The sequence below is a fragment of the Chrysemys picta genome, chromosome 3, assembly GCF_011386835.1.
Source record: "Chrysemys picta bellii isolate R12L10 chromosome 3, ASM1138683v2, whole genome shotgun sequence".
In the NCBI taxonomy this organism is placed as follows: domain Eukaryota; kingdom Metazoa; phylum Chordata; order Testudines; family Emydidae; genus Chrysemys; species Chrysemys picta.
Genome location: NC_088793.1, coordinates 133,290,441 through 133,308,548, shown reverse-complemented (window position 1 = coordinate 133,308,548; position 18,108 = coordinate 133,290,441). Strand labels below are relative to the sequence as shown.

At 44.7% G+C, this 18,108-nt stretch overlaps 2 protein-coding genes across 15 annotated transcripts in view; one reads left to right on the top strand and one right to left on the bottom strand.

Moving 5' to 3' along the window:
• Positions 1-11,400, bottom strand: part of LOC112059768 (myb/SANT-like DNA-binding domain-containing protein 1) — a 68,547-nt gene extending 57,147 nt beyond the window's left edge. For 7 of the 13 annotated variants that reach the window (XR_010599772.1, XR_010599773.1, XM_065589047.1 and 4 more), the window contains exons 1-2: positions 10,157-11,400; positions 9,077-9,196 (exon numbers count right to left, since the gene is read on the bottom strand). Coding sequence is in view for 3 of the 13 variants with exons in the window: in XM_065589051.1 (XP_065445123.1) it covers positions 9,077-9,111 (35 nt within the window). In the remaining 10 variants the exon portion in view is untranslated. The other 6 variants (XM_065589048.1, XM_065589052.1, XM_065589050.1 and 3 more) reach the window with 4 other exon arrangements.
• Positions 11,401-12,567: 1,167 nt separating this feature from the next.
• IRF2BP2 (interferon regulatory factor 2 binding protein 2) lies at positions 12,568-17,747 on the top strand. 2 transcript variants are annotated; one of them, XR_006174014.2, is made up of 3 exons: positions 12,568-13,543; positions 14,125-15,021; positions 15,873-17,747. XR_006174014.2 is itself a non-coding variant. In XM_005291201.5 (2 exons), the coding sequence occupies exons 1-2, from the start codon at positions 12,568-12,570 to the stop codon at positions 14,838-14,840; spliced, it is 1,692 nt and encodes a 563-aa protein (XP_005291258.2). In that variant the 3' UTR covers positions 14,841-17,747. The 2 variants fall into 2 exon arrangements, 1 of the variants encoding a protein (XP_005291258.2); XM_005291201.5 differs by having other exon boundaries at positions 14,125-17,747.
• Positions 17,748-18,108: the final 361 nt, after the last annotated feature.

Here is an 18,108-nt window from a genome sequence, read left to right as displayed (position 1 = left end):
ATAGAAATTTGTAAGTATATTTATGTATGTTATCTAGCCTCACTTCAAATACACTAGTGGAGCATGTTATGATGGCTTTGGTATTTATAAACAGTAGCTATAATTTCCATGACTGTTGTAAAATAAAATTTGTATAAATTACAAGCAATATATAAAATCTAGTTAGAATTTATTTCTAAAAATATCTGATACTTTGTGAACCCTGCATACAATTTACCTCTTGAACATGTTCTTTTAAACCTGTTCATGGGAAGTATTACACTATCTCTGAGCAACTAGGAACTTGTGCAAAGATACAAAAAGTCTTGGAACAAGTTTATACGCCCTGCTGACCTATTCAGCAAAAAGTCTGCTAATGCATGTGGAACTCTTTTTGTTCTTGTAAGCAAGCTCTCTCATCAACATGCTTCTCAACAGCTTGTGTTGGCCTTTCCAGTTTGGTCTGTTCCAAAGGAAGAAGGGCTTGAGCACATTCTGTGATTCACTATAATGTATATGATATATTTTTTAAAGTTACTTAACAAAAGGTTGGACTCTGGGTGACGTAGTTCTCCTTAAGCGTGTACACGCACTACAGACAGCCGTTTAGACGTGCTGGCCTGGGATTCCAGCTCTAGCCAAACAGGCATGATGTTCTCAAATGCTGTGGTGATCTGTTAGCTACTTAACCTTTTGACCTTGTGTTGAATGGCATTGTTTCTGATCGCACTGGGCCAAATTCACCCCTGGTGTAAGTCCAATAGCTTTCAGTGGAGTTACGCTATGGAGGAATGTTGACCAATGTGTTTCAGCAATTTCACTAGGTCATACATACCAAACAATAGTAGGTTGAGTGCACTGTTCCATCTTCCCTAGCCCCCCAGCCATAGGGGAGCACCCACGTCAAAAAAAAGGTGAGTATTGAGCACCCACCGGCAGCCCCCCATCAATGCCTCCCCCTCCCCCCCCCAGTGCCTCCCGTCCACCGCGGATCAGCTGTTCTGTGGCATGCAGGAGGCGCTGGGGGGGGAAGGGGAGGAATAAGGGTGGGGTGCACTTGGGGGAGGGGGCGGAACTGGGCGGGAAGAGGTGGGGCAGGGTGGGGTGGGGCGGGAAGAGGTGGGGTGGGGTCTTGGGGGAAGGGGTGAAGTGGGGGCAGAGCTGGGAGGGAGCATCCCCCGGCACATTAGAAAGTCAGTGTCTATGCCAGCACACTAAAATGGTGAGGACCCTCGCCACTGGGATATTCTGATGTGGGTCTCTCTGTCTCTCCTGTTGAACCTGTTCCACTTTGGATAAACGTTGAGCGTTGCAACACGTAAGTTCCTTTGTGGATCCGGGCCAGGGTGTATCACGAATATGAGGTAGGGGATTCCAGGAAGAGAAAAGAGTCTCATGGTGAAGACAACAATGGTGAAGATGCTGCCCAGGAGAACTGGATTCTATTACTGCTCCTGCCACAGTTACTCTGTGATGCTGGGCAAGCTACTTAAAAAAAGCTTTTCACAGGTAATCACTAATTGTGTGTTCCCCATTTTCCGGGTGTCCAACTTGGGACCCAGAGGTCTGCTTTGCAGAAGTGCTGAGCACTCACAGCTGCAGCTGAGTGAATGGGAGTTGTCTTTTGAACATATTAAATGTATATGATGTTAAGTACTCAGAAAAATCAAGTACTAATTATCTCAAATTGGGCACCCAAATTTAATTTCTCTGTGCATCAGTACCTGATCTGTAAAATGGGGACACCAGCACCCAGGGGTGCTGGAATAGAGGGGGCCCAGTGGACCATGGCCCACCCACTTTTTACCGGCCATAAGGACAAGCAACTGGGTGGAGGGGGCGGAGAGGAGTGAGCGGGGGGCAGAGTCTTGGGAGGAAGAGGTGGCTTTGGAGCAGGGCCTTGGGGCAAGAGACAGTGTGAGGGTAGGGCCTCGGGGGAAGGGGCAATGTGAGGGCAGGGCCTTGGGGGAGGGGGCGGTGCGAGGGCGGGGCCTTGAGGGAAGGAGCGGTGTGAGGGCAGGGGCTCGGGGAAAGAGGTGGCTCAGGGAGGATGGGGCCACGGTTTGGGCACCTATGGCCCTCTCACCTTTAGGGATCTTTTGCCGCTCCTGACGCCCCCTCCCCACTTCACGGGGGTGTAATGTTTGTGAGGTAGTGAGATACTATAGTGATGAGCACCATACAAAAGCCCATGACAAAATTAATAATTCTGTGTTCAGAGCAGGATTTGAATAGTCTGCTGTAAATAAATCCTGGGGCCACATATTGAACAATTTGGAGAAAACAAATATTGAATAGCTGCTCATTAAGGGAATGCCCTCCATTCTGTGCACTGAATAAAGCAGGGGTCCCATGAACATATATGTGATCATATAATTAAAGACTGTATCCTAATGCATACACACAAGGAGCCAAATTAAGGTTGCACAGGCAAGTTGAATTCTGGCATTTCCTGTCGTCTTAATGCTTGACTTTGCAGCCTTAATAAGGTTCCTTTAACAGGGGTATGTGTGGCTAAATCCTGCCCTAACTACTAATATAATATATAATATGGATAATATGGGCTAAATCCTTCTCTAGCTAGTGCAGGTGGGAGCAGAGATGCACACACTCTTTGCTCTCACCCGGAATCCTGGAGTCAGGGGAGGTTTCTTCTTGGCCAGTTGGGGCCCTGTGCTGTGGTGTGCACTTCATTGGGAGAGTTTGTTTGAAAAGTAATCCAGCTGGAGGCCACAGGACTAGTGTTGGTCGATGTGTATCACTCCCACTCTTCTCATAGCCAGCTCATTTCAAAATCCCTCTTGCCATGCTGATCCCTGGATCAAGAAAGGGAGGATGTGCTACCATGGAATTGGCTGAATCCTTCTCTTTGGGTGTGTCCCCTTCCAGAGATGGGTCCTCGGGATACCAATATTACGTAAGATACAACAGAAGTTGTATTACACACACAAATTTTAACTGAAGGCTGAGTCAGGCAGCAACTATCACAGAGATGTTTCTGAGAAGCTGCAACCATTTTTTTATTTGGTCTGAATTTTTTTTCTTAATTATAATGTGTGCGATGTTACATTTAGCAATACTAGTAACTGGCGGAGGGGAAGTAGATGATTCAGGGGATTGGTAATGAGATACAGAGCCTTTCACCTCTGGGTCAGCAATTCAAATCCAGCTCAGGTCATTAATGTTGAAATGTTATTGCCTTCTAAAGTTGTTTGATGCCCTATGTGGAATGAGTTTGGTGGCATTAATCCACTTCCTAGTGTACAAATATCCCCATCATAAAAAAACTCCTCTACTCTGGCCTCCACTCCCATTTGCTTCTCTTGATAGCAGTCTCTGAGGAAAGGCTAAGGAATGAAAAGGCATAGGCACTGCACTAGTCTCTCACCCTGATTGATCTTGGTAAGTCACTGTGGAAATATGTGTCCACCGTGTAGTTGTGTTACTGATCGAAGAGGTCAGTCCTAGGGCTGTCAGCCTAACACTTTTCACCAGCACTTCTTTCTGCACCAGTCGAATGGCACGTTAAGGCCACTGAATAAAAGTGAATCCTGGAGCCTACCCTGCACACCCTAATGCAATCCTCCATACAGTAAATATGAAGACCCTTTTGACATACAAGTACTGAGGCTGCACAGGCACTAATGCAAGGACAATCTGCCCACAGACCCCCAGGCAAACCCAATATAGGGGAAACAAGTGATATGGAGAGTCCATCCTTGGTGACATAATCTTATAGCTAAAGCCCAGAACTGGGAGATCTGAGGGTTGTTGTTTTTTAACCAGTTCTGCCACAGATTCTTTATGTGACCTTGAGTAAGTCACTTAATTTGCCTGTGCTTTCATTTCCTCATCTGTAAAATGAGACTAACACCTACCTACCTGACAGGGTATTATGCAGCTAAGTTAATTGCATTATCATTATTATGATGATGATATATTGGTAATGTACATAGATTGAAGTGCAGACTATCATTAGTTATCATTATTAATTTTGCATGTATTAATTATAATTCCTACCAGCGGCCTCCTTCCTGTGGTCAAAGTGAACAAGAGTGCTTACTGTGGTGGGTTTTTTTAAACTGGAAAAAGCATGATGGAAACAATGAAGTAGTAGCTGTTTTCAGAGGTTAGAAATATATCATTAAATGCCTTCACAGCTGAATGTTTTTACCTATCATTGTTGCACACATTATGTAATATTACTGAAAGAGAAGAGGGATAACAATTCTATCTTTTAAATTTGTCTTTGTCTATTTGACAGCACTTCAAGTAAAATTTTCAAAAGCACCTAATTAATTTAGAAGTCTAAGCCTCACTTTAAGAAGTGAGTTAGGCACTTAGGCCCAAATCCTCTAAGTATGTAAGCAGTGCTTCATGTGTAATGAAAGAGGTACTGGGGCTCAAGCAATTTTTTTTTACATTCATAATTGATGCAGCAAGCCCAGAGTGCCAGGGCTATGAACTACCAAGCCTAGATGTGCCGTGGCTCAGCCTGGCAAGGCCTGGCACAACTTAAGCACTGTATATAAGTGCCTAATTCCCACTGATTTCAATAGGCAGAGAGAGACTAACATTTAAACAAATAGAAAAATGTGATTGTAAAACCACAAAAAAATTGGCAGGGAGAAACAAGGCCAAGGGTAGTACCTGAAACTATGCTTAGCTTTTCTTTAATTGGACTAGATTTCAAGCTGATGGTGATCCCTTTATAGCTTTAAACTGCTGTACTGTATGCAGCGTTTGAGTCTGCCTATATACAGAGGCCGATGGGGAACATGTTAATTCTAGCTGATCTGGTATGGAACTGACAACCAGCTCAACTTCACTGCTTCGGGGGGACATTTTGGCAATACTGGAACCTGCACACTGCAAACAGCTTTAATGGTTCTGGCACAAGCCTTGAGACGGTTTTGGCCTTGGCTCAGAGATTTTAGACTTTTATTATATGTGAGGATCTTTGTTCATAAAGGACCCATATGGACAAAGCGTTGCAGAGCTTGAAATCTTCACAACACTTTAGGAATATATTGACACAAACTGCTCCTGGATACTGTATGTGTGTTGGTTGAGCATAATCAGCTTTTATATTTGTCCATGACTGCAATTAAATGGATTCTGTCTTTTCCTTTTAATAATTTCATGTCTTACATAGTATTTTGACAAAGGAGGGTGTAGGCTTGGGACAAAGATTAATTATTTGTTAGTTGTATGCAGTCCAAACTAGGCGTTCTTAACAACAACAAAAAATCGTGCCTGCCAAATGATAATCTTAGTTCTGTGTTTTAGTCTCAGTTTGTAACAGGCTTCCTGTTAAATACTTATCCTTTTCCCATTTTCTGTGGGGCATTTAGTAGCCTATTGAACTAATGTGTATAAAGCAATGAACGCAGCTACAGCTATGTCACAGAGGGGTCACAGATTCCATGACTTCCTGTTTATTTTTAAAAGGGGTCACTGGGGTCACCATCATCCCTCCACCCCTCACATCAGGAAATCCAAAGCCAGGGTGCACTCCATCCGCTTTCAGATCTCAACAAATCCAGTTGTTGATTGCATTTTTGGATGCAAAGGAGCAACGCGAAGTAGGGATAGAAAATGTGACGTTCCCTATTTATCAATCTGAGGAAAACTATTAGAAGCGTGACCTAAACTGTCCTCACTTCTGGCACCTGGAAACATTGCTCACAAGTCTCTATTTTTAATTGGATTGTAGTAACCTCTGAACTTCTCAAATATTTTCATAATCCTCTCCCTTCCTGGCAAGACACATTGTAAATATCTGTTGCATCTGACTCTCTAACACAGAGGAATAAGGTCATTTTGCTAGATTTTTCAACTGTGCTACCTGAAAATGAAAAAAGTCAGCTGCTGGATTAAAAACAAAATTAATTAAAAGGTTTAACATTTTCCATTCTCTCCAACAAACTCATTTTGTTCTTACAAATTTTGCTGTAGACTACCTCAGCAGGAGCAGAGTAGTCTGCTATACATTGCAGGATTGGGCATTTAGTTTTTTACAGTGTATCTTTCTGAAAATTAGCATACTCATATATATGCATGAATACTTTTTAATAGGAAAAATCATAATAAAATCATAACAAAATAAGACAAAACTTAGCATCTCCATATTTCAGGCCTTATCTGTGGACAAGTGGCATATCAGGGCCTTCCTGATGTTTCCTTTTCACAAGCGTCTTGCAAACATGGTATCCCAGATCCACTGACTCTTATTCCAAAAGAGTCCCTCATAGCAGGCTTCAAAGAGTCAATAACAGGGTTCCATATAAAGTAAAAAGCTGACATCAAACTTCTGTTTGGATTTTTTCTGATTCTCTGACACATTTTCTTCCAAACTGAGCTAGTGTGATGACCTTCATCTTGCCTTTTGGCATTTTATTTTTTATCCACTGTTTCCCTTAACTTCTGCTACCATCAGTTAGCTTCCATTGTGAACAATAGCTGTGCAATACATAGAAACATGCAACATAGTGATTATTAACAGCTTTTAAAAACATAAGCCTGATCCTGTAAACACACACACGTGCTTAATTTTAGGCACAAGTAGTTCCATGGGAATCAATGGGAGTACTCGTGTTTGAAGATTAGCACGTGTGTTTAGGCCTTGATCCTACAAATAGTTAAGATCACATATGGCTTTATATTCACGGGGACTACTCACATGCATAAAGTTACAAGTGTACATAAATGTTTGCAGGATGAAGGTCTTACTATGGGCTATTCTAGAGCCCATTGAAGTAAATGGCACAATTCCACGGACTAAAGTGCGCTTTGAATCAGGCCCTATGTCCTTGCTATGCTATTAGAAAAGGACACAATAAGATAAGACTTACTCTTGTCAGTATTTCCACTGAAGTCAGTGAATAAAGCTGGCAGGATGTGACCTAGATTTTACTTTCTAAAAATTTATTTTAAAAATCTCACAGGCATTTTGTGACACACAGCAGCAAATCCAGTGTGTCTATTTTAAGCTGCATCTTTGAATGTAGTACTTTTCATTTTAACCTTGGCTGTGCTGTTATTTTATCAAATTCAACTTCCCTCACAATGAGGCCCTTTCAGGACTGTTTGGCATTTGTCTCGCCAGTGGATGTTTCTTTTTCACTGGAAAAGTTTGCTGTAATGTTTCCTTAGGGATTAGTTTCAATTGAATGAACGGCATGTAACATTTGCTGCCTCACTAGTGCTGCAGCGTGAATTGTATATTTCAAAATTTGTAAATAGAATTTTTTTTTTATTTACAGAAGAACATGGTATTTTAAATTAAAAACAAAACTTCTAAGGTTTCTAAAATGGCCATCACAGCCTCTCTCCTAAGCAGAGTGAGTGGCCTTTTACAGGCAAGTCTGTGTGGTTGCTTTAGCTTCTGAACCATTTGGCACATATCTTGCAGTCCTTCAATAAGCAAATCACCTGTTAAAGTCAGCTTACATTTGCCTTTTTGTAAATCCTTTCAAGCAACCTGCCACCTTCAATAGCAATAACAAGGTAGAAATGTCAGTAGGTCAATGGGAGTTCTGGCTGCAAAGGTTGCCAACTTTCTAACAGAACAAAACTGAACGCCTTTGCCCCGCCCCTTCTCCGAAGCTCCGCCCCACGCAGTCCATCTCCGACTGGGTGTTCAGGTTGAAAATCAGACACCTGGCAACCCTTGGGAATGGGCCTTAAGTATTAACCTGAAGTACCTTCAGTGCAGAACCTCTACAGAATTTAGTTCTCACAAATGCAAAATAACTGCATACCCAAAAATGTGCCTAAATTAAGGCTGTAATTTAATGTCAGGTTTTAGTTGTCCCAACTTGGGAGGCTCTACACTCAACTGGATGGCATTTCTCTGTTTATGGATAGAACACGAAAACTTTTGAACACAGCATCGGATCAATTACAAAATTTCAGGGAATATTTTAGTTCTCAATGGCGAGAACCCTATGGATTTTTTAATTCTCTATAGATCAACAATTGATGGCACCCATTAACACCTTCCAGCATAACTATTACCCTCCCCATCACAGCTCTGCCCATCCTCCCAATACTACTGAACATGTTGGCACTCTGCATGACATATCTCCCAGACAAATAGAAAAGAAATAATAATGGTGGGGGAAAGTTTGGAACATGTAGGGAATGGGGGGCACACACAGCGCCTGGCATGGGGGACAAAGGAGGAAGTGGGGGAAAGGAGGGAGGATGGTGCTTGGCCTACAGTTATGAAGTTTGCACCCCCTAGTGGTGCAAACAAATAATTCAATTACATCAGCAGAAACCACTGATGAAATAACAGTCTCACTATGCACAATTGAGGGTAAATTGTTCTTTATAATGGGCCATATCCTGCTCATCATACACCCACAGGCAGTCCTATTGAAATCAATTAAACTGTGAGTAAAGCAAGCCTTCAATAGTTCTCTGCAGGCAACACGGCATTACTACAAACCACCAATAGGTGTCCTCTAGCAGTAACTCTATTCTTCTATATAGTATTACAATAATATAGCAATGGGTATTTTAGATAGAGTAAGCCCTATGGGCTAGATTCTGTAGGAAAGAAAGGAAGAAAAAGAACAACTGAACATATCCTCTGTTTGACTTCCATACTGGCAAGGCCATGAAATCATCAGGTTTGGGGAGCTTATAGGCTGTGGTATAAAACCAACATTTTCTATTTCACCCAGCCACTGTTTGAGGAAAATCATGTTCAGCTTTTCACAATGAGTGCTGTAATGTTTCCCTTCCGTTTTTCCAGAGTTAACTGGAAGCAATAAAATGATAGTTAAAAACTTAAAATGGCTCATCTTGATTTTTCCATCAAGTTCTGCTTCTTATGGGGGAAAAGTAATCACAATTTTGCCCTCCAGTTTAAAGCCTGCCACAGCTGAAAGGTTTACTAACTAACACTGCAAACTGCTCATGATCCTAAATGCACAAACACTCGTTCTTGGCTCCCACCCAACATATATAAATACATGCAATTTTTCCTTCAAAGAACCTAGAGGCTAAGCAAGAGGGCAAAGGAGTACGTGACTAAAACATCCTAACTTCCTCTTTCATAAGTCATCACATGATGAAGTACACTTACAATTCCTGCCTTGTCTCTGCGAATCGCAGACGCATTGCCTCACCCTAGAAACCCTGCGCTCCTCTGTGAATGTGTAGGCAGCAATTTCTGCAGCCGGGTTGGAAGGAATCCAATTTCAGTCTGGAGAGAAAGGGCAGTGGGTGGAAGGCAAAAACAAAGATCTGTTTACTTAGTATACATTGATAAAGCTTCTTTAGAAGAAAAAAAAAGTAGCTTTAAAAGAATTTGACACAGTATGAACGGGGAGCTGTTGTGAAGCAGAAAACAAGACGTGTTAACCCTTTTAGTGCCGGAAAAAAATCAGGACGGGAGTGTAGTCCAAAAAATAGCCATTTCATTGACAAGCTAACCTCAGGAAAGTCACCAGGGCTACTATACCAATGAAGTTGCAAATATTAACGGACGATTAATGGGAAAATAAAAGGAACTCTCTCCAGAGAGAGGGAGTGAGAGATCCTACAACTAGACCATGTTTTTGCATTTCGTTTATAGCTGATGGGGCAGCCCCAAAAGGGCAAGGTTTGGTTTGAGTGAATGTGCAAGGGGTGTTTACATTACTCTTGCTTCACTCGGGAAGGATCTACGGGCGGGGAACTGCTTAACCCTTGAAGGGACAGATTGCATTACCCGGGGGCCAAGTGGCGTGTGTGGGGAATTGCGCTATCACCGGTTGCAACTGGTTCGGGAAGGGGGGGGGGGAGAGTGTATTACCCCTAGTTCCACGGTGTGTACGGGGATGGGCGGCGTTGTATCAAAATCCTCGTTGCACTTGCACTGATGTGGGTGGGGGGAAGCGTGTTTTGCATCAACACCCGGTTGCACGGCGCGCGCGCAGGGTGGGGGGAATGACACTGTCAGAAGACGCATTAGCAAGCGGCACCGTTTCTGGAAATCCCCCAGAGCAGAATCATGCGGCGTTTGCATGTAAAAACGCTTCAGTTTGGGGATTAAATGTCCTCCGTGTAATTTTAGAATAGGGTTTTTCATGTGACATAAGCTCAACACAATTGTTTCCCCGAGGGTGGTTTATTTCTCCCACCCCCATCCCCCCGCGCTTTTTAAAAAAACCTTTCAAGGCACCTGGCATTTTGAACAGCAGCACGGCAGAAACCTCAGCAAGATTCCATCCCCCTGGCCAAGCCAGTAGGGGAGATCATATAATTTACACTCGCCTCGTCCAACAGAGCCAGCTCATTCCAGTCCAAAGAGGGGGTGGGGTGTGTTGAGAGACAGCGGCCTACGGCGTTTGATTCCCGGGGGGCGGGGGAGAGTGGAGCTCGAAAAGTTGACAGATAAAGAAACTTAGTTTGAGGATGGGGGCGGGGGGAGATCTTTTCCCTAGTTTAACTCTGCAGTTGGATGAAAGCATTCGCCAGCAAATAGGGCAAGGACATTATATCAATTTACTTGTTCGCTTTGATGACATCGCACTCATTAGCTCCATAAAAATATCATGTGTCCATGCTACGTATCTTGTACACGGGCTGCAAATGACAAAACATCAAAAGCCCAGCTGGGTCTGTAATTACAAGACAACCCCATGCCCTCCGCCAGTCGGTTCTGCAGTAACAAATCTCCCAACAGCAACATAGTCGGCAGTGGGAAAATCAGCCTCATGCCAGCCTGTCTCAATTACTGGCGAGCAGTAAGCCCGAGTAACAAAAGCCTGGGCTGGTTGTCAATGCAAAGGGAGAGAGTACTACAGTATAGAATGCGGCTCATACACCCATTCCTGTGTACTGTACATGCTGCTCTTCTTGCTACGTTAAGTAAAAGTTAAGCCTGGCAGTGGGAGGGAGCTTTTAGAACCCAGAAATAGCAGCAAGGGAGGCGGTACTTAGTGCTGTGACGGGGCATCGGCGGTGCTGGCTGTAGATTCTCTCTCTGAGTCTGTCCCTGGAATGTGCATTTCGTTTAATAAGGTTTCAAGTGCCAATTGCATAGAGTCACGTCCCTCACTGAGTCTGCGCACAGGGCGCAGCTGCAGCCCTGAAACAAAATGCGGACGTCAGAGGCTAGAGCTCAGCTTCCTCCATCCCTCCCTTTGTAACCTACATAACTCAGCAGCGGCACTGTGGGAATGGTGACCCAAAAGCAAGAGTTTGAGAGAACAGCTTCCACTTTGTTTACTCTGCACAATCACACACACAGCTCTCTCTATATATTTGGACTACTTCTGGGTTGAATGATGACTTCATGTGCAAATGACAGATGAACAGAACAACATCCCTTTCTCTTTTTGACCGGCTGCAATTGTCAGACGAGCTGTTTGGAATTCTTAGTGCGGAAGAAGGAAAAAAAATGTCCGCAGGTTGGGGAGGAGAGAGATTGTGTTTCTTTGCTAATCTGCACTAGAAAAGGGATGGTTTATGGCTGCAAATGACAAGGAAATCCAGAATGTCCCATTTCCGAACCAAATGAAACAATTATTTAAAAATCCAGAAGAGTTAAATAGCAATTGTATTTATAATGGTCCCTTCCCTTGGCGTAAGGCAATGCAAAAACAATCCTTATACATGTACAAAGAAATTACATTACTTAGCGCTTTCGATCTTCCAGGTGCTGTACACATATTATAACTAACCCTCGCAAACCCCTGGGTGTTGGGTATTGTTAACCCCTTTAACAGAGGGGGGGGAATTGGGAAAGTTGTGAAGTCAAAGGGATCGGGCCCGGAGTGATTTCCTCAAGGCCACGAAGCGAGTCAGCGTCAGAGGTAGGATTAGAACAAAGGTTAGATTAAATTCCAGCCAAAAATGAACCGTCACAAAATTCATCCTGTAAAATATATTTTTTAAATCAAGATGGCATCGTTTTTAAAAACATTTTTGTTGAATAGATTTTTTTTCAGTCCTGCCTGACATAATTAGCCCTTCTCTCCTCAGAGCACTTCACTAACACTAGCTAGGCTGCAAAGAAGATGGGGAAAGGAGCTAAAAGGACTCCACAGACCCCTATTTGCATCCCATTCACATGTGCAAGCCCTTGCCGCTCCCCCACCCTCGGCTGAGTAGGAGGGAGCTGACTATTCTTGCAGCTCTTGTTGTCTTGGGACTCTTGGCAGAAGTTCAAGGAGCAGCACCAGCAGCAGCAGGCGGCCAGAGGAGAGGGCGCCGAGCGCGCAGGCGCTTCGAGGCACTGTCGAAGAATCGAGTCACTGGAGCAGAGCGCACAGGCGGCGGCTGCTGCTGCTGGAGTCCCCGCCCCAGTGCGAGCGCCCGGGCTGCAGTAGTGAGCGAGCGAGCGGGACAGGCGGAGTGAGCAGCGCACTGGAGTAGGCAGCCCAGTGTGCAGCAACCGGGCTATGCGCTTTCCCGCGTCCCAGTGACTCCAGCCGGGAGGCTTCCGCGCCCGGGAGCCGCTTGTTTGCAGGGGGCGGGCAATCGGCGGAAGATCCTGCGGCAGCTGCAAAGCCGGAGCCTGCCCGTTTGGTCTCCGGTTGCTGGAGGAGGAGGACGCGCGGGGGGCGCTCGCTGCCCCTGGGCTGGGACATGTCGTCCGCGGCGGTGGCGGCTGCTTCCCGCAGGCAGTCGTGCTACCTGTGCGACCTGCCCCGCATGCCCTGGGCCATGATCTGGGACTTCACCGAGCCCGTCTGCCGGGGCTGCGTCAACTACGAGGGGGCCGACCGGGTGGAGTTCGTCATCGACACGGCGCGGCAGCTCAAGCGGGCTCACAGCTTCCAGGAGGGCCGGGCCCCGCCGCCGCCCCACGCCAAGCAGCCGCCGCTCAGCGCTAAGGAGATCCTGGTGCAGCAGCAACAGCAGCAGCTGAACCACACGGCCGTGGCGGGCGACGCGGTGTCACGGCCCCCGCCGCAGCCCCTGGAGCGCTACCCGCTGGCGGCCGCCGCTTCCTCCGAGCGGCAGCCGCCCCGCCTGGGAGCCGAGTACGGGGGCAGCCGGCAGGTGAACGGGATCCTGGTGCCCAACGGGTTCCCCAAGCCCGAGGAGCCGCCCGAGCTGAACCGGCAAAGCCCGAACCCCCGGCGGACACACACGGTGCCGCCCACCCTGGTGCCGCTGATGAACGGAGCCTCCCTGCCCGCGCCCATCAGCATCAACAGCCGGGCCGCCGCCGCCTCGCTGGCTGCCATCTCCGGGGCGGCCGCCTCCATGCAGGTCTCCGTCTCCCAGCAGCAGCAGCCGCCGCCACCGGGGGAGCTGGGGCACAAGCGGCCCGGCTCGGTGTCCTCCAGCAGCAGCAGCAGCGCCGGCGCGGGCGAGCACGAGAGCAAGGAGAAGCAGCCACGGGGCTCGGCGGAGGAGCTGGGGGTCGAGGGCAAGGGCCGCGGGGGAGCGGAACAGGAGTGGCTGGGCAAGCCCAAGACGGTGCGGGACACGCTGCTGGCGCTGCACCAGCACGGGGGCCACGCGGTGCCCTTCGAGAGCAAGTTCAAGAAGGAGCCCGGCATGGCGGGGAGCAGGCTGCTGGGGTACGAGAGCAACGGGGCCGTGGCCAAAGCAGGTGAGGGGAAAGAGGGTGTCGGCTCCCCCTTACAAACCCCGACCTCCTAACTCCACTTCCTGGTGCCTAACGCGGCACCGTTGCTTAGGCGGCAACGTGTTCATGTGCTGAAGCAGCACAACAGAGAGCTATGAGTCAGGGCTGGCTGGTAGACGCTGACAGGGAGAGGGCTTTCCCTCCCTGCGACGGCCTCGCCATAGGAGCTGCAGTGTAGGCACCAGTAACCTTTTAGCCTGCTAGCAGCGCTGCACAGCCCGCCCGCCTGCCTGCGTGTTAGAGATGTGCTTTTGCAGATTGCATGTCTGCAAGTGGTGGGTGAGTGTGCACATGCACAAGTTGTATAGAATATACACACATACTTTGGCTGTGTGCCATGTTGTGTATGTATTTGCATACGTCATACTGTATAATTGGTATTTGTGTGCAACGCCTTGGCTGTGTATACATCTAAAATGGAAGCCTTTTCAAGCTTGATTTGTGTAGCTGTAATCCCCTTATAGCTGCATTCATCTGATTGGTTTTTCTTATTATTATTTATTTTTCCTTACGCATTTCTCCTCCCCATTCCTTTGTATTTCTAGGGGCTCGGGCAGCGAGGAAGAGGAAGCCTTCCCCAGAACCAGAAGGTGAAGCTGGACCCCCTAAGATCAATGGAGAGTCACAACCCTGGTTGCCAACCTCATCAGAGGGGATGAAAATGTCCATGACTGCTACATCGTTCATGTCCCCACCACCACCAACTGCCTCGCCTCATTCCAACCGGACCACACCGCCTGAAGCAGCCCAGAATGGCCAGTCTCCTATGGCTGCGCTCATTTTAGTAGCAGACAATGCAGGGGGCAACCACTCCTCCAAAGATGCCAACCAAGTTCACTCCACCACCAGGAGGAATAGCAACAGCCCGCCCTCTCCGTCCTCTATGAACCAAAGAAGGCTGGGTCCAAGCAGGGAGGTGCCAAGTCAGGGGACAAACACTGCTGGGGGATTGGAGCCAGTGCATCCTGCCAGCCTCCCGGACTCGTCTCTAGCAGCCAGTGTTCCCTTGTGCTGCACCCTGTGCCACGAGCGCCTGGAAGACACCCATTTTGTTCAGTGCCCCTCAGTCCCTTCCCACAAGTTCTGCTTCCCTTGCTCCAGACAAAGCATCAAACAGCAAGGAGCTAGTGGCGAGGTGTATTGTCCCAGTGGGGAGAAATGCCCTCTGGTGGGCTCCAATGTCCCTTGGGCTTTCATGCAGGGGGAGATTGCAACCATTCTTGCAGGAGATGTGAAAGTGAAAAAAGAGAGAGACTCGTGACTTTTTCCAGTTCACAACCCAACATCACCTGTAACTGAAACTGCTTGACTTGTGTATATATCTATAAATATATATATATATATCTCCAAGACAAGGGAAATGTAGACTTCATAAAACATGGCTGTATAATTTTGATTTTTTTGAATACATTGTGTTTCTATATTTTTTTTGAAGACAAAAGGTATGTACTTAAAGGCATTTCCTCTTTTTGTTATAGCAACTATTTGTTGTGCTTCCTTGGTGACAGTTACTGTTCAATGTAGGCTGTGACTTGCGCTGCTTTTTTTAGAGAGCACTTGGCAAACCAGAAATGCTTCTAGCTGTATTTGTATGCACTTGTTTCTTTTTAAAATGCCAAATACATTTTCTGACATTGTAAAGATCGCCTTACTGTCTGTGATTCCTTATTCTTGGGCCTTGCTCAGAGTCAAGCTGGATGCGTGCAGATTTGATATGAAATGGTAGTGGGGGAAAAGAGATTGATAGGGTGAAATGGGATGTCACCATTACAGCCGAAAGGCAGGTGAATATTAGAAAGCACAAGTGGTTTCTTTCTGAAACATTGTTCTCTTGTTGCAATGGCAAATTTTTTAGACTGAGTCCAATTCCACTGTTTCTAGAAGGAAGTTGCCTTCATAGTAGGATGTTGAGAGATGTCTGAGAGGCGCTGCTGAGTTAGGGATTTCTGGGTTGTTTGCTTTTTTTTTTTCTAAAAGGAAAAGTTGACCACAGTTCAAGTGATTGGTTGTAAGATTACAGAACTGCATTTATTCATTGATTACATAATGTTAATGCAGAATTTTGGTAATAAACTTAATTACTATATTGGTGTATACACCAGTATAGCACTGCCATCTTTAAAGATCCATAGCTCTTTTAGTGCCACTCACATAATATTTATGCTTGGGGAAAACTAAAGTTTTTTTTTTTTTTTTTTTAATTTGCACATAGTGCAGGTGAACTTTGAGTTTGCTTATCAGTTACTTATAGTACTGTTGGTATTATTAACTATCTCTTACATCATATTTCCAGGTAGTGGCAGGTACAAGATGGTACAATGACAGAAGCAACTGAGATGCTGCCAGGATTGCCTTTGGGCATATCAGTGACAACCCAAATGTGGGTGGAAGAAACTTGTAATCTCTATTATGTGGGGTTTTTTTTTTTTGTTTTTTTTTTTAAAACAAACCTAATACTACTTTTTTGAAAATGAAAAAATAAACTGGTGGAATGAAAGCAATTAGGGTTTCACAAAAGGGGCATGCCCCGTCTTTTTAACTACTTTGGAGTACTCTTTGTAAAGTCACTTCTTTTGATCCAGCCTCTGCATCAATCAGCAAGCAGACTTTTTAAAATAAATCATTATTAGAAATGGCTAAGTCTTATAGTGATGGTTTTTGTGCTGTTTAGTTCATTAGCAACACTGCAAAACCCCTGATGTTTAGGTGTGTTTAACTTGGTCATAAACAATTGTTCTGAGCAGAAACATGACTACAAGTTCTCATCCTTGGGGCAAATAGTATACATTTTTCAATTTTTTTAGGGGGAAAAAAATCTGTTCAACTAACTTTAACAGTTTGGGATGCTTTTTAATCAAGTGTTATGATAATATTCAGGCTGCTATTTAATGCAGAGTAGAACTTTTTTGGAAGATTTTTTTTAAATGATCATTATTCATATTTAAAGTTCAGAACTGCACATGCACAGTCATTTTTTATTAAGTGTTTCAATGAGCACACAACTAACATTATGTTCCTTATTACAGGTCAATGTAATATTAAATACAGACTTGCATGGTAAACCAATTCATTGAGTCAATATTACGCTTTAAAATTATACCTATAGTTCAGATTGGTGTCTTATGTAAACATGCAGACAAGTTGGAAAAAACGCACATATATACAACTGTAAAGGATACTTTGGAACACTATGGTCTCTGTAAATGTGTATTTAGCACTTTATTAAAAAATGGATTTCAAGCTGATAGATGGTAACAAGTTCTTCAGAGTTGTTTGGCATAATAACGCATAGTATGGAAGTGTATATGTTTTTGATAAAGTGATATCCCTACTAAAAACTGCATGAAAGGATTGCTCTGCTGTGTTGGCCAACTGTTCAGCTTTGAGCACCTTGAGGTGAGGTGGGAAGGTAACTTTTCCCGCTACTCAAACATATCCTGCTTCCTGGTCTGACTGGCATTTGTGTTGCTCTCCAAGGAGGCCTTTCACTTAACCTTTTATCTGGAGGAAGTGTGCCAATATGTTGCAGCCCATCAGTATCTTTGGACCTGTTCTTTAAAGTAGTTCAAAGGGTGGGAATTCTCAGGCCTTGTTGTTGTACTAGGTGATGGTACATAGACAACACAGGTAGAAAAGAAATGTCAAAAAGTTACTATACCTGCTCTGACTTCTAGTCCCGATATCTCAATTGATTCTAATATACATAATGACATTTCATTATTACAAAAGTGCTTGAAACCAGTATGTGCTTTTTTTTTTTTTTTTTTTTTTTTTTTGGCATTTCTCAAATTTCAGTTGAACTAAGTGTGTCTTATTTTGTTGCTTGGTGAGTTATGACATCACGATCACTTTATTCACTAAACCAATTTACTGTTTCCTTGGCTACAAAGTTTTTTTTTTTTAAAGTGCTTTAGCTGCAACAGTGCTTCTGTTAATATTTTAAAACTTTTTAAAAGGTGATAGTTTGTGTAGTAATAAAGTAAAGTGTTTTAATGAAGAATGTGTGATTCTCAAATCTCACTTTAATTACTCTTTTTAAAGGTTTTACTTTTTACTGGAATATCACCTGCACTATGCTTTGGTTGTTTATAATTGCTAAACTAACACATTACTATTTTTACCTATTTTTTATCTTTGGCATTAAATAAAATATTAGGAGCTTTATGCACTTCCTGTGAGTGGTTTTTTTTTTTTTATTAAAAAAATGTAAATAAAACGAAAGGCTACAGGCACTGAAGTGCAATGATGTAGTGGCAAAATCAACAGGATTTTTTAAAAATATGGCTTTTTGTCCTTAGTCGCATATAGGGCAGTAAAAAGTAGGGACAAGAGAGCTGAAACATGGACAGGGCAGAACGAATAGTCGAGAAAACGAAATTCCTCCCTCCAAGAAGAGTAGAGGGCAAAAGCCCTCTCTTTTTATCCTTGGTTTTTACATTATGGTGCAGTATCGTCCATCAGGGCCCCTAGTGGGTGGGAAAGTAACATGGCATAAGGGAGACTAAGTGGCCTTTGTGGTGGCCTCAGAA